This window comes from Halichoerus grypus, chromosome 8 (genome assembly GCF_964656455.1).
Source record: "Halichoerus grypus chromosome 8, mHalGry1.hap1.1, whole genome shotgun sequence".
NCBI lineage: Eukaryota > Metazoa > Chordata > Mammalia > Carnivora > Phocidae > Halichoerus > Halichoerus grypus.
The window spans coordinates 40,269,444-40,285,805 of record NC_135719.1 but is presented as its reverse complement, the minus strand read 5'-3'; the positions used below and the strand labels follow the sequence as shown (position 1 = coordinate 40,285,805).

General features: G+C 38.8%; 1 protein-coding gene across 2 annotated transcripts in view; it reads right to left on the bottom strand.

Annotated features, from left to right (window-relative positions):
• Positions 1-16,362, bottom strand: part of PTPN9 (protein tyrosine phosphatase non-receptor type 9) — a 76,923-nt gene that overhangs the window by 10,921 nt on the left and 49,640 nt on the right. Inside the window, exons 6-9 of one of the 2 annotated variants that reach the window (XM_078079061.1) lie at positions 12,820-12,930; positions 10,816-10,882; positions 10,554-10,701; positions 4,049-4,142 (exon numbers count right to left, since the gene is read on the bottom strand). In XM_078079061.1, the coding sequence (XP_077935187.1) occupies positions 4,049-4,142; positions 10,554-10,701; positions 10,816-10,882; positions 12,820-12,930 (420 nt within the window). Of the gene's footprint in view, positions 1-4,048; positions 4,143-10,553; positions 10,883-12,819; positions 12,931-16,362 lie in introns of both variants that reach the window. The other variant, XM_078079060.1, reaches the window with a different exon arrangement.

The window sequence follows — 16,362 nt, the reverse complement described above, 5'->3', positions numbered from 1 at the left end:
GTGAAAAAACTGGAACCCTCATATACCCCTAGTGGGAATGTAAAATGGTGCACTCATGTTGGAAAACAGTCTGGCAGTTCTTCAAAAGGTTAAACACAAAGTTACCATATGACCCAGCAATTCCACTCCTGAGGGAAACGAAAACATATGTCCATAGAAAAACTTACACACAAATATTCATAACAGCATTTTTTATAATAGCCAAAAATGGATACAACTCAAATGGTATTCACCTGCTGAATGGGTAAGTAAAGGTGGCATATCCATACAATGGAATATTATTTAGCAATAAAATGGAGTGAAGTACTGACACATGCTACAACATGGATGAACCTTGCAAACATGCTAAGTGAAAGAAGCCAGACACAAAAGCTATATATTGTATGATTCCATTTATATGAAATGTCCAAAATAGGCAAATCCATAGAGACAGAAAGTACACAGACTGGGAGAAAATGGGGTGTGACTGCCAAGTGTATGGAGTTTCTTTTTCAGGTGATAAAAATGTTCTAAAGTTGATTGTAGTGGTGGTTGCCCAACTCTGTGAATATATTTAAAAACACTGAATTAGGGGCACTTGGGTGGCTCAGTCAGTTAAGCGTCCAACTCTTGCTTTCAGCTCAGGTCATGATCTCATAGGTCAAGAGATGAGCCCCACTTTGGGCTCCATGCTCAGGAAGGAATCTGTGGGAGAGTCTCTCCCTCTGCCCCTCCTCCCACTTGCAAGCGCCTGTGCTCTCTCTCAAAATCAATCAATCTTTTAAAAAAAGGACAAAAACCAGACCACTGAATTATATGCTTTATTTTTTTAAGATTTTATTTATTTATTAGAGAGAGAGAGAGAAAATGTGCATGTGAATGGGGGGAAAGGCAGAGGGAGAAGGAGAGACAGAATCTCAAGCAGAACCACCTCCTCCCCCCCACGAAGTGCAAACCCAGATATGGGGCTCAATCCAAGGACCCTGAGATCATGACCTGAGCCAAAATCAAGAGTCAGACACTCAACCAACTAAGCCACCCAAGGCACCCCTATATACTTTAAATGGATAAATTGTATGATATGTGAATTACATCTCGATAAAGCTGTTATTTACCGAAAAAGGAGCCCATTAAGAGTTGCAGCACTGGTTCAAAACCAAATGGGAGGCAAGCCAAGCACCCTGAGCAGGAACATCCTGTCCATGCTGCCACACACAAAAGGCAAAGTGTGACTGGAGAAGGAAGAAAGCTATACCTCATATCTAGCACCATCAACAGCATGGGCCAAACACGCAGGCTCCTTTACTACCTGAATTAACACAAAGCAACAGCCAGACAAATTCAGAAAGGTCTCAATGAACAGCTCCTGACTCATTCTCTTCTGGGGTCCTTCTCTCATCTCCTCGTGTCCTCAGTCTTTTTTCAACATCATTAGCTATCAGGGAAATTAAACAGGATTTTAATTTTTATTATTTTTATTATACCTTCTCACAAGATCTCTGCCAACATCCTTGCTGATAATCCAAGCTGGTAAGAGAGAAACACAGATGCAGCTACAGTGTCAAGTCATAGTATAACTAGCTGAGAGTACCTAGCAGGTACTATGAACAGCAGAGGGTGTGGAGGGGAATAGAAGGACAAAAGACAAAAAGTTTCCATGTCAGACTAGAGAAAACTCATACTTGACTCCACTCTAGGGAGGTCAGAGTGACTCAAACCTGCAGGACCCAGGCAAGAAGGCATAGAAAAATATAAAGGATTTACCTGGTACATGCCAGTCGACACTATTCTGTAAGTAATGTACAAGCTGTTACTCTTGGAACTACCTTCATGCTTTGAAAAGAAATACACTTCTTTAATGGAGACATACTATTTCTTTATAAATAAGGATACCAGCTTTCAGTATCCTTGTCTCTGAGAGCACTGGGAATTAAAATCAGCAATTTCAGAAGAATCATCAGAAATTAAAACTGAAAATGACCTCAGAGATAAAGTATAGATTTGGGGGCAAACTGAAATAGCAGAGAGAATCAAACCAAGTACACTATGTTATGGGCCATATTCAATAGAAACTGTGACTAATAGCTTTATAATTCCAGGAGCAAATCTGGTGAACAATTCACTAATAAACCTGAATCCACCATTTATTGTGGAAATAAAGCTTCTGCCAGTGTTTGCAGTAATGAAAGGAATTTAATTCAAGTGATGATCTTTAATTATAGGATGACTAGAATAGTCTGCTGGTACACTGGGATTCACTCATTCCTTCACAAATAATTTACTGAAGGTGTGATATGTACTGTTCTAGGTACTGGAGACACAGCAGTCAAGAAGACAGATAAATACAGCTGACTCCAGAGCCCCAACTTAACCATTATACACCACTCCTTAAGAGCGTATACTTGATGATCTCAGTAATAGTGATCAACTTACCTTAAGTCAGCCAGACTCTGAGCTAATGGTCCTGCAGGAACACCCTTTTTTTTTTTTTTTAAAGATTTTATTTATTTATTTGACAGAGAGAGAGAGACAGTGAGAGAGGGAACACAAACAGGAGGAGTGGGAGAGGCAGAAGCAGGCTCCCCGCTGAGCAGGCAGCCCTGGATCATGACCTGAGCCGAAGGCAGAAGCTTAACAACTGAGCCACCCAGATGCCCCAGGAAGACCCTTTTGTAAGGGTCCTGGACAGGGCTATAAATGCAGTTTACACATGATCTTAGCCAAAAGGCCGAGGGTCGATTGAATTCAGTTTATGTACTTGAAATGGTAGGGTCAAAAGAGATTAAAACCATGATCCTAGGGTCCCGATCCACGTATCATATATACCCAAATACAAGGCAACAATTTTCTCAAAAATTATCCCCCAGAAAAAAGAGAGGGGATGTAACAAGTCCCTATAATGTGTGTCATGTTAAAGGGGCACTATTTAAATTCCTTTACTTTGAACAACAGCCTCAATCAATACTGTTTCTTTTTTAAGATTTTATTTATTTATTTGACAAAGAAAGCGAGAGAGCACAAGCAGGGGGCGGGGCAGAGGGAGAGAGAGAAAAGCAGACTTCCCACTGAGCAGGGAGCCCAATGCGGGGCTTGATCCCAGGACCCTGGGATCAAGACCTGAGCTGAAGGCAGATGCTCAACCGACTGAGCCACCCATGTGCCCCAATGCTATTTTTTTGATGCATATGGAGGGCACCAGACAAAACTGGTATATCCAAAGGAAAAAGAAGAAATGTAACACATACTTAGTTGTTGACCTCAAAATTCTAAGTGTTGGATGGTAAAGAGGACTTTAAAAAAGAATAAGTGAATGATTATGCTACAGAAAATGCATGAGATACAGGATGAAAGGAAAGAATAAGCTGTGTTAATGTTATGCTAATAGCTCTTTCTGGTTTAGGATAAACTTTTCAGTGACAATACCATATACTTAAAAAGAAGTAAAAATTGTGTGCTCTGGAAAACTGTTAGATTGACTCAGGAAGTGGCTCAAATGAGGGCAAAGACACTGATGTTAAAGGTGCATGTGAAGAGTTTCACTATAGTGTATATATATGTGATTTTTTAACATGAAGATATGATCAAATTAATACATTAAATAATATAATCATTTGAACATTTTAACTCTATCCCTAGATATTTATGTGTACACTAGTTGTCCAAAGGTATTTTAAGATCTTCTAGATGAAAAAAATCATAGGTCACTTATAATTAGAGTTGCCTTATATTGATACATATACACTCATTAATATGGTAGACAATAGGACTATAATTTTACAACCAAGGAGTAAATGGAGAAATAATTGACATTTATCAAGCACCTATGATATACCAGACCTTGCACTATCAGCATTTACATAAATTTTTCCATTTAATTTCTACTTCGTACTGTGAGATGGGCTTAGAGGGACTTGCTTATGGTAACAGACTAACTCGTATATAGCAAAGTTAAAACTCCAATCTGATCTCTCTGGCTTAGAGTCCATGTTCTTTCTACTATGATATTAGTAAGCTTCACTTTGGAAAATTTCCCTCAGTGCTCCTGAAAATATAGCATTTATCTGTGTACCTGAGTGTGGCCACTTCGTTTGGTCAACTTCACTCTAGTTTGGTCCAGGCAGGGTACATCCCCATAGCGGTTCTTCTCTAGGTTTCCTGGAGACCTGAAGAAAATGAAACAGACAAACTAAAACAAAGACAAAGAAAAGGTGGAAGCAGCGTGTATGTGTACACACAAAGTCCAGCGGTGCAAAGGTGGGTATCCATTACTGTTGGTGTTGGAGACATGGAACAATGGTCTAGTCTATCCATATTCCGTATCATTTAACATTTTTAATATGTATGTATTCCTGTGAAAAGAATTCCATTCAAAAGAGAAAATGAGAGGGAAATAGGGATATTGCACCAAAAAAATCTGGCTGCTAAGAAACCTAAGTTCCAGTTGAACATGGTAGGTTGACAACATATGTTTGACTCCATTCTATCTTTTTTTTTTTTTTAAAGATTTTATTTATTTGACAGAGAGACACAGCGAGAGAGGGAACACAAGCAGGGGGAGGAGAGGGAAAGCAGGCTTCCCGCGGAGCAGGGAGCCCGATGCGGGGCTCGATCCCAGGACACTGGGATCATGACCTGAGCCGAAGGCAGACGCTTAACGACTGAGCCACCCAGGCCCCCTGACTCCACTCTATCTTGTAGCCTCAGTATAAAGGCACTAATCAGTACAAACCCCAAAAGTGATGGCAGAGACTTCAGCAGATAAAGAATGAAATCCATTTTGGCAGAGAGAAAACAGATGGAGGAATTTTGGCTGACTTGGCCAAATGCAGAAAACTAGGACCCACAGAGGTATCTACAGAGAGACACAATGACTCACTCTCCCCACTCCCACACCCTGGAAAGCAAGGCGAGTCACAGGGTTAAAAACAGGAATAAGTGAAAATCTGAATGACAGACAGTGAGAATTCCCAGCCCTCTTCTCCCTATTCTCTCCTATCCTATACTTACATCAAGCTTGGACCCTCCCAAGCAAAAGAGTGGAGAATTCCTCTATGGAGAAAGTGAATAGCCCTACATTAAAGAATTCTGTCACCTAGAGTACACCAACAACAAGCTAGCTGATCATTTAAATTTGAACATCACTCACACAAACAGCATTTCCAAGCAGCTTTTAAGGACCTCCCCCTCAACAGTGTAAACTAACAGCCAAAGATCTCCAGATAATTACAGAAGGCTCCAACACAAAAAAGAGACCAATCAAACACATGGCAGGGAAAAAGCACAAAAGAGTGTCAGTAAGAAAAAATAAGTTCTAAAAGGCTATAATTAATACCCTCAGAGAGAAAAAGGTACTGTATCTATGAAACAAAAATAGGATGCTATGAGATAGGAACAGAGAAGAAAAGCTCTTGGAAAATAAATAGGATATCCAAAGTAAAAACTTTAATAGAAGAGATGAAAAAGAAAGTTGAAGAAATTTTCCAGAATAAAACAAAAAGTCAAAGTGATGAAAAATATAAGAAAAATTTAAGAAAACAAGACAATCATTCCAGAGTAGGAGTCAGCAACTATGGCATGGCCAACCTGTTTTTGTAAATAAGAATTTTATTGGAACACAACCAAGCCTGTCAGTTTAGTACTGTCTATGACTTTTTTCACACTATAATGGCAGAGTTGATTACACTTGCAATAGAGATTGTAAAGGCCCACAAGCCTAAAATATTTACTATTTTGCCCTTCAAGAGAAAGTTTGTCAATCTCTGATCTAGGAGATCCAACCACACTGAGAGAAATAGTCCAGAAAGAGAGCACTGACATAATACAAGGAAAGAGAGAATGAAAAACAGCTAATGTAAAAAAAAAAAAAGTTCTAGAACTAAAAACACAAGCCTTCAGAGTGCAAGAACCTATCAAGAACCCAACAAAATGAATGAAAGAAAAAGGACCCACACCAAGCAAGAAATATCACTGTGAAATTTTTAAATGGAAAGACAGAGATTATCTAAAAATGTCCAAAATGTCTTGAGAAGGAATAAGAATAACATCAGACTGTTTAGTTGCATTGCTACTAATTAGAAAGGGATTGTTTTAAAAGTTCTGTGGTACAATTATTTCCAACCTAGAATTCTATACTCTAACAAAACTAAGTAAAGAAAGAAGATGGGGGAACCAGGAAACAAGAGCCAATAAAGGAAAGTGGGGGCGGAAATCAGGAAAAAGTCCAGACAACACCAACCTCAATTTAGACTGGAGCAAAACCCCAAAAACTTCTGGAAGTGAGGTCTCCAAGGGAAAAAAAAAAAACAATCAATTCATCATCTGATATATCTGACCACTTGGAAAATACTAATAATAGTGTAAAATAAATTTGATTAAGCATAGGGAAAAAAATAAAGATAGGAACATGGAAAACTAAAAACAGATGAAAAAATTAGGTAACTGGGGCACCTGAGTGGCTCAGTCAGTTAAGTGTCTGCCTTCAGCTCAGATCATGATCTCAGGGTCTTGGGATTGAGCCCCGCATTGGGCTCCCGGCTTGGTGGGGAGTGCTTCTCCTCTCCCTCTGTACTTCCTCTCTCTCTAAAATAAATAAGTAAAATCTTAAAAAAAATTTTTTTTAAATTAGGTAATTAACTCCAGAAGAAACAAGAAATTGAATTGATAAAACTTAATATATTTGATTTCATAGAAGCCCATCTCTGCGTTAGAAAAATTTACATAACCATAATAATTTAAACAATGACTATTGATTTAATAAAAAAATATGACATAATTATATTGGAAAAACAGTGAAAAGTGAACTGGAGACAGGGTGTTAAGAACCAAATGCTTACCTACCATAAAAATCAATGAAGAGTATTTTAAGTATTTTATTTAGAATCATAGAAGAAATACCAGAAGAAACAGCTATTAAGAGTTGAAAATGGGGGTGCCTGGGTGGCTCAGTCTTTAAGCGTCTGCCTTCAGCTCGGGTCATGATCCCAGGGTCCTGAGATCGAGCCCCCCATTGGGCTCCCTGCTCAGCGGGAAGCCTGCTTCTCCCTCTCCCACTCCCCCTGCTGTGTTCCCTCGCTCGCTGTGTCTCTCTGTCAAGTAAATAAATAAAATCTTAAAAAAAAAAAAAAGAGTTGAAAATGGATACCTAGAGGAACCAAGGGTAAGGCAGGGGATTGCTATTAATTTTTTTTTTTAAAGATTTAATTTATTTATTTGACAGAGAGATAGCGAGAGAGGAAACACAAGCAGGGGGAGTGGGAGAGAGAGAAGCAGGCTTCCCGCTGAGCAGGGAGCCCGATGCCGGCTCGATCCCAGAACCCTGGGATCATGACCCGAGCCAAAGGCAGACGCTAAACGACTGAGCCACCCAGGCACCCAGGGATTGCCATTAATTTTAGCATTCCTATTCTTCGGTACTATTTTGTTTTTAAAAAAAAGTTGTACATATATTGATCAAGAAGCAAAAAAAATTACTAAAATATAAATATTACTCTAATATAAAATAATATTCTATTGTTCATAGTTACCAACAAATATGTAATGGAATAAGCAAAATAGTCTGGAAGGAAATGTACCATATTCATACTAGTTGCTGCTTCTGGGGAAGAGGGGAGAACTGAGGGTGAGGATTAGAAGGGATTTACAATGAATTCTTTCTTTTATTTTTTATTTTTTATTTTTTTTAAGATTTTATTTATTTGACAGAGAGAGCACAAGCAGAGGGAGAGAGAGGGAGAAGCAGGCTCCCTGCTGAGCGAGGAGCCCGATGTGGGACTTGATCCCAGGGCCCTGGGACCATGACCCCGGCCGAAGGCAGCCGCTTAACCGACTGAGCCACCCAGGCGTCCCTGAATTCTTTCTTTTAATAACAAAAAAAGATGGAGCAAATATGACAAAATATTAAAAATTGTCAGTATTAATTCTGGTGACAGGAACATAGTTGTTTATCATGTTATATTCTGTACTTTTCCATATTTTAAAAAATTCCCTCTTCCCACACAAGTAAGTCCAGCTGATATTTTACAAAATCCCAAGAACAATTCAATGGAGGAAGGATTTTTCAGCAAATGGTGCTGGAGCAACTGGATATCCACAGACGCACGCAAATGTGTGTACACATACACACACTCAACATCAACCTAAACCTTACCTCTTAAACAAAAATTAATTCAAATGGATCACAGACTTAAATAAATGTGAAACATAACACTATAAAATGTTTAGAAAAAAAGGAGAAAATCTTTGGAATCTAGGGTTACATGTTCTTAGATTTGACATCAAGAGTGTGATCCATACAAGGGAAACTTGATTAAAGGACTTTATCAGAATAAAAACTTGTGCTTCACCAGGGACCATGTTAAGAGGATGAAAAGATAAGCTACAGACTAGAAGAAGATATCCGCAAACCATGTATCCAACTAAGAACATACATCTAGAATATATTAAAAAAACCTCAAATCTCAATAGTTTAAAAAAAAAGTCCAAATGGAAAATGGGAAAAAGGTATGACATTTTACAAAGAGGATATATAGATGGTAAATAAGCACATGAAAAGATGTTCAATATCATTAACTACTAGGGAAATGTAAATTACACTGACAATGGGACCTCATTGCACACCTATTAGGACAACTAAAACAGAAAATGGTGGTGGCAACAGCAACTGCTGGTGAGGATGCCAAGAAACTGGATCATTCAGACATTGCTGGGGGTACGTCAAATGGTACAGCCGCTCTGGAAAACAGCTGGGCAGTTTCTCATCAAACTGAGTATCTAATTACCACATGACCTAGCCATCACACTCTTGGACATTTATCCGAGAGCAATGCAAACTTGTGTTCATACAAAACCTAGACACAAACATTCATAGCAGCTTTACTTTAAATGCCAGAAACTCTAAATAACCTAGGTGAACAGTTAAACCATTCATACCATGGAATAGTACTTAGCAATAAAAAGGAATGAACTATCGATACATGTAACAACTTGGGTGAATCTCCAAGGAATTATACTGAGGGAAAAAAGCCAATCCCAAAAGGTTACTTATGGTATGATTCCATTTATATAAGAACATTCTTGAAATGAAAAACTACAGTAACAGAGACCAGATTAGTGGTCTAATCTAATCAGAATCTAGTCAGAACAAAGTTAGGAATCCCCAAGTCAAGTATGCATCCTCTTAGAGCAGCCCAGCACTCCTCTCTGTTCCATAATACTTCCTTGATTCAAAAGTACAGGGGGAGGGGCGTCTGGGTGGCTCAGTCATTAAGCGTCTGCCTTTGGCTCAGGTCATGATCTCGGGAGTTCTGGGATCGAGCCCCGCATCGGGCTCCCTGCTCCTCGGGAAGCCTGCTTCTCCCTCTCCCACTCCCCCTGCTTGTGTTCCCTCTCTTGCTGTCTCTCTCTCTCTCAAAAAATAAATAAAATCTAAAAAAAAAAAAAGTACAGGGGAAAAACTGGTTGGGAGAAAGACTGGATGCATATAGAGGTTGTGAACTGGTAAGAAAGAAACAGCTGTGTGGGAGAAAAGGACACTCTCTCCACTTTGATACATGCTCTGCTTTTTTTTTTTTCCCCTCTTTGCTTTGCATTCTTGCTCTGCCTATTGACTTTCTTCTCAAGTGTTTCTTCTCTCTTACCGGTTTCCTAACTCATTCTTTTCCCCCTTTCCTTTTGCTAAGTCTCTCTCTGCATCTTCTTTACAGTACACTGACTAAGCTGGACAGGAATTACAAGGGGGAAGACGTATTCACAGAATCATGGATACCTAAAACATTTAAGCTACACAAGCAGGTGGATATCAGAGTCTAACATCATATATTACACACAGGAAAACTGGGGTGCAGGCAAGGGAAATAACCTGCATAAATCACAGAGGGGATTTGGGGCTATGCTGGAACTTGAGCCTGGGACAGTTTCTCTAGTTTTCAACAGAGAGACAGAAATTTCTACTGCAGCCAATGAAAACAGGGTAAAACGAGAGCAGTAAGAAAAATGATCTATGCCCTATGGCCAACAATAGTTACAAAGTAATTATGAACCAGTTATAAACTAGCCAGGTAGTTCTGTAGTAAGATTTGGATAGAAAGAAAATCCTACAAGGCCAAATTCCTAAGAGTTAACTCTTTTCTCTTACTGACTGGATTATTTTAAATGCACCAACACCCCTCTTAAGAAAGTAATGTTATACTATAAATGCTCTAGGGAGAAACTGCCCAAATGAAAGGTCCAGAGATCACACAGGAATAGAGAGCCTACATTTTTGAACCTACATTTTGAACCTATTTTCTTCCCCAAAACATTTGCATTCAGGAAAATCTTTTATGCGTCCATTATTACATGGTTCCCCTGTTGGTACTAAAGACCTTCAGAAATTCAGAATATAGGATATTGGCAATAGGCACCAAAGCAGGAGGTGCCTCTTTCTGGATGAGAGAACCATCATCTGAGTGAGACTGATGCTCCTTAACACAAGGAAGAGTCTCTGTTAAGGAAATGAGATGTGGATGGAGCTGTTGCCAGCATGCACCAGAAGCATGTTGGTAAACCCACTGTCGGCCCAAACTTTTCCTACTTACATAGAACAGTGGAAAGTGCCAACAGGGTTCTCACGGCGGATGTCTTCATACTCCTCATATATCCCCCGCTTTTGCCTGGTGCTAACATAGTCCATCAATTCTTGGATGGTCATGGCGTGGGGGCCTGGAACATGTACTGAGTCCCAGTCTAAGGCAGGAGGGAGGGAGAACAGGATGATCTCATCGAAGGGGTCTGGGTGGCCATTCATCTGGGGTAGGAACTGGAAATTCCAAGTCGCGAGGTCAATTTTGACGTACCCACCCAGGTTTTCTGGAAGGCACTCCCTGGGCAGGTGCTGGGTGACCTCAGATGTCTTTAATATCTGAATCTGGAAAGCCAGAAAGAACCATGTGAGTATGGACAGGAAAAAAAGACAGTGAAGATAAAGAACAAATGTGTTTATATTAGGTTTGAAGAATGGGATGAGATTTGCTTGAAATACTTGGTATACTTGTAAAAGGAGTAGACTGCATTTCATCTGCCTGGGATTAAAGTCCTATAATTTCCCCAAAGGTCTGACTTCCTAGAATGTATATCAAATTCACTCCCAGAATTTGCCCCTGCCTTTTTAAAGATTTTATTTTTAAGTAATCTCTACACCCAACATGGGGCTCAAACTCACGACCCTAAGATCAAGAGTCATGCACTCTACTGACTGAGCCAGTTAGTGCCCCGGGAGTCTCGTTATATACCTCAAAAGGAAGGTACAGTTAACAAAGCCTTTATACTATTAACAACGCTTCCCAGTGACATCTCATGCAGGTATTTGCCATTTTGATTATTAAGAATGCACAGGCAGTGATTTTTTTGGTCAACTCCATACTAAGGTAACCAACTCTAAGCCTGGTGCTTTACTCACAGCTCAGTATGGATGTTCTCAAAGGTAGCTTTCTAGGAAAATAACACTAGACCAGTCACCCAATACAGGGTAGCCCAGGAAAACTGCCCAAAAAGTAATCCTAATTCTGCTCTCTGCTTAGACACAGCCTTACTGGACAAAATTGGCCTAGTTAGTTTTTCATGAAATCTGTGTGAAATGGGAATGTTTGTCACTCTTGCTGTTGTCCCTTCTTGGAATGCCCTCTTTTCCTCCTCGGCCTCTTCATGGACAAGCTTATAAAGCTCACCTCTTCTGTGAAGCCCTCCCTGACTGCTCGATACAATATTCTCCTTTGTGCTCCTGTAGGGCCACAGTTCTCTGTACATGTCTACCTCTGTGTTCCCTATCAGGAACATGAGCTCTGTAAGGGTAAGGAAAATCTCACTCCATTTTTTAATTCCCAGGGCCCAGAGCCTGGACTGTAAAGGTGCTCATATATTTTGAGTTTATACACACATTAATACTTCTATATAACAAGTGCAAGAATTTGCCTAAGGAGTCCTATCAAAGAGTACCTTGGAAAAGATTTCTCCTACTCTCAGTCACTAGATCCCTAAGTACTTCCACAGAGCCAAATGTCTTCAGTTTCCCCTCTCCAACACAAGTCTGCCCAGCTATAGAGATCTGCATTGTTATTGATATAACCTCGTAATTCTATACTACAAAAATCTCTAATAATATTTCACAACAACTATAATTAGATTGTGTCAATGTTTCACGTGCCCTTTCTTTCAAGGGTGAGAAATGAAAGAATGAATAAAACCATAATCTTTCAGTCTTAGAATACTCAGGGGTAATAACAGAATTACGGTAATTTTAGACAACACTTTTGAAGTTAGGAAGCAGCAGGGTGTTTTAAGAGAAAATGCCAGTAATGGAAGTAGACATATAAAGAAATATAGTGAGAGATTCTCCTCCACCATGTTGGTGGTCAAAGGATAGATTAATATTTATACTTGAACAAATTCAAACACCAGTTCAACTAATGCAAGTCTATTAGAGATTGTTAAATATGCATGAAGAGCACTAGGCTAATTTTTGGAAGGAGTAGCTATCCCTAAGTTATCCATGGGACACACTCCTTCAGTGCTATCTCTATGTAAGGTGCTATGGAGGGAGAGTGCCAGACAAACTATGTCTAGCTCCTAACTTCAAAGAACTTGTAGTACAGTGAGAGAGGAAGCCTGTACTGACCTGAGTAAAGAATAAAGCAGAGAATATAAGTGGATACACTAACAGAAGCAGAAAGCACTTTAGGAGACAGGCCGGAAGAATTTTACTGAAGGTAAAAAATTAATTGGCAGGTGTCAACAGTAGAAATGGGAAGTTCACCACCTTCTTCAAATAACCACCTCCACCTACAAATAAAATAAAGCATGCCTTACCCTCTCCCGGACTTTGTCCTTCAGGAGGAGGCTGATGATGGAATAGGGCACTCGGAACCATATTGGTGCTCCCACAATCAGTACTTTTTTCAAACGAGCAGGAAATGCTCCCTGTGGAGAACACACATGAAAATTTAAAGATATCAATTAAGGCACTGGAATCTGTGACTGTTCAAACCCAGAGTGTAGGTTTTCTGCCTTTTCCCCATCCTTACCCAGCAGGGGGAGTCTAAAGCCTAATTCAGGTTTCATTTCAGTAATTACAGAAGTGGTTAAAAATTTTAAAATTATACACCTGAAACTAATATAAAACTGTATGTTAACTATATTGGAATTAAAATTAAAAGCTCAATAAAAAAATTAAAAGGTGATTTACTTTTTAAAAAAAATTTGACAGAGAGAAAGAGAAAGAACACAAGCAGGGGGAGCAGCAGGCTGAGGGAGAAGGAATCAGAGGGAGAAGCAGACTCCCCGCTGAGCAGAGCCTGACACGGGGCTGGAACCCAGGACACTGGGATCATGACCTGAGCAAAAGGTAGATGCTTAACCAACTGAGCCACCCAGGCAACTTTTAAAAGTTCCAATGTTATGTTCTTGTCAACATAAGCTTTATGGATCAAAAATTGATACTGACTCTTGTCAGCATATATGTGTGCGTCTTTAAGTTCTGCTTATTAAAACTTTAAGAAAGGGGCGCCTGGCTTGTCAGTCCACGGAGCATTGCAAACTCTTGATCTGGAGTTGGTGAGTTCAAGCTCCATGTTGGGTGTAGAGATTACTTAAAAGTAAAATAAAATCTTGGGGCACCTCTGTGGTGCAGCTGGTGAAGTGTCCAACTCTTGGTTTTGGCTCATGTTGGGATCTCAGGGTTGTGAGATCTAGCCTGGTGTCAGGCTCTGCTCTCAGAGCAGAGTCTGCTTAAGACCCTCTCTCCCTCTCCCAGGCGCTACCCTATGCACTCTCTCTCTCTCTCAAATAAATAAATAAACCTTTAAAACAATAAAATAAAATCTTTTAGAAACTTTAGGAAAAATTAGATCATGAATAAACAGAACGTGAAAGAAACATCTCTCATAACCTTTTATTCTGACATCTGTGTGTTTATAATTCTTTTTTACCCATCTCTTCATCTAGTTATGTATTCATTTATTCAGTCAATAAATATAATCTAGTGGGCACAAGGGCAAATAAAATCTAAAGGGAAGGAGACACCCTGATCTGCACAAAGCATAAAAATAAAAAATTATTCATTCCTAATTCACAGCTCTAGGTTTCATTTAGTTTAATATCCCAGCCCTTCTCACAGGCAGGGATACCAAGTAACTGGGAAGAAATTATTCCCAAGGAATCAAAAAACAAAAAAAAAAACAACAAAAAAGAGGAAATTGTAGTTAAGTATCTTCTACCACTTTCTCCCTATTCTTTTTCAAAAGACTGATTCTCAATTTGACATGTCACTCTCTGGCTACTCTTCCACTGATTTGGGGGGTCCACAAACATTCCCAATAGAGAATATAGAGTATCTAAAACAAAATGCTCCATATTCCTCTTCACTAAAGTCTGAGATACAACAATTTAAGGGAACCTGGATGGCTCAGTTGGTTAAGCATCTCTTGATTTGAGCTCAGGTCATGATCTCAGGGTCGTGAGATAGAGCCCCGCATTGGACTCTGTGCTCCATGCAGAGTCATGCAGAGTCAGCTTGAGATCCTCTCTCTACCTCTCTCTGCCCCCCCCCCCGCTTGCACGCATGTGCTCACATGCACTCTCTCTCTCTCAAATAAATAAATAAATAAACTCTTCAAACAGCAACAATTTATTTCAGAATCTAAATAGCCAAGGCCCCTGCCAAGTCAAAAAGCAGTCTGGAAAAATACCTATATTTCCACAAAATGATAACTAAAAAGCAGAAGCCATTATATCTACTTTTTCAGAGCAAAGAACTACACACTCAGGCCTGTTCCATTTAAATGACTGTATAGCATCCACATACACTGTTGATGGGACAGTAAATAGTTACATCTTCTAGAAGGCATCTAGCATTGTATATCCTTAAAAACGTGCATATTTGGGGCACCTGGGTGGCTCAATCGTTAAGTGGCTGCCTTCGGCTCAGGTCATGATCCCAGGGTCCTAGGATCGAGCCCCGCATCAGGCTCCCTGCTCAGCGGGAAGCCTGCTTCTCCCTCTCTCACTCCCCCTGCTTGTGTTCCCTCTCTCGCTGTCTCTCTGTCAAATAAATGAATGAAATCTTTAAAAAAAAAATGTGCATATCCTCTGATCAAGTAATTCCATTTCTGAGACTCTATCCTAAGGAAATAACCAGAAACACAAAGATTTATGAACAGAAATGTTTACTGCATCTTTATTTTTGATAGTTAAAAATAGTACTTTAAAACTGGAAAGAATATATATGTCTGAAAATGGGTAGGGGTTAACAAAAATGGTATTATCCTATAATAAGATTATATAACCTTTAAAATGAAGATTTCAAAGATTTTTTTGCCACTATGGAAAATGCTCACAATATAATCTTAATTAAACTAAAGAGGATCAAAACTATAAGCTTAATTTTGTTTTAAAAATGACACACACATTTATACTTTCACAGAGAAAAAAGATTTTATCTTTTATCTCTGAAAAGATTATGAGTTGTTTTAATTTTATTCTTTTATTGTATTTTCTATAATACTTTGTATTACTTTTATTTTTTACAACCTTATATAAAATGTTAATATCCTGGGGCACCTGGGTGGCTCAGTTGATTAAGCGTCGCCTTCTGCTCAGGTCATGATCCCAGGGTCCTGGGATCAAGCCCCATGTCGGGCTCCCTGCTCAGGGGGAGCCTGCTTCTCTCTCTCTCCGCTGCTTGTGCTCTCTCTCTCGCTATCTCTCTCTCTCTCTCTCAAATAAGTAAATAAAATCTTAAAAAAAAAAGATATGAATATAAAAGTGTTTGTTGAAAAAACTTTATTAAAAAAATGGGAAAAAATATCCAACAACATAGAAATGGTTAAATAAATTATAGTAAATACAGGATAGACTATTATTCAGCAATTACAAATATTCATAAAATAAACTTTTTGGAGCTTATTGTATATTGAAATTGTATGAACATAATTAAGATCATATTGAAAAACATCTAGAAGAAAGTGCCATACACCAAAATGTCAACAGTGTTTATTTCTGCATAATATAAATCTTAATGTCTGAGTTGTCCAAATTTTTCTACAATGAAAATTTTTTTCTGATTATAACAGTATTTTAAGTATAAAAGATAAATTATGAAAAAAATTAGCCACCCTATAAATAATAATCAGCATAAAATTATAATGGTAAAAACATCTGATTTATAATAATTCTTAGGCACACATACGCTATTTCTATTCCTCTCTTTTTCTCCCTGTAAGTTACTGGTCTTACAAAAAAGATAATTTATCCTTGGTGTCTGCTGTGTTTTTAAATACATGAATATATTTTTTTAGCCTAGGAATAAACTACATAAGACACATGTAACATAGATAAAGTAATTTTAAAACTTTG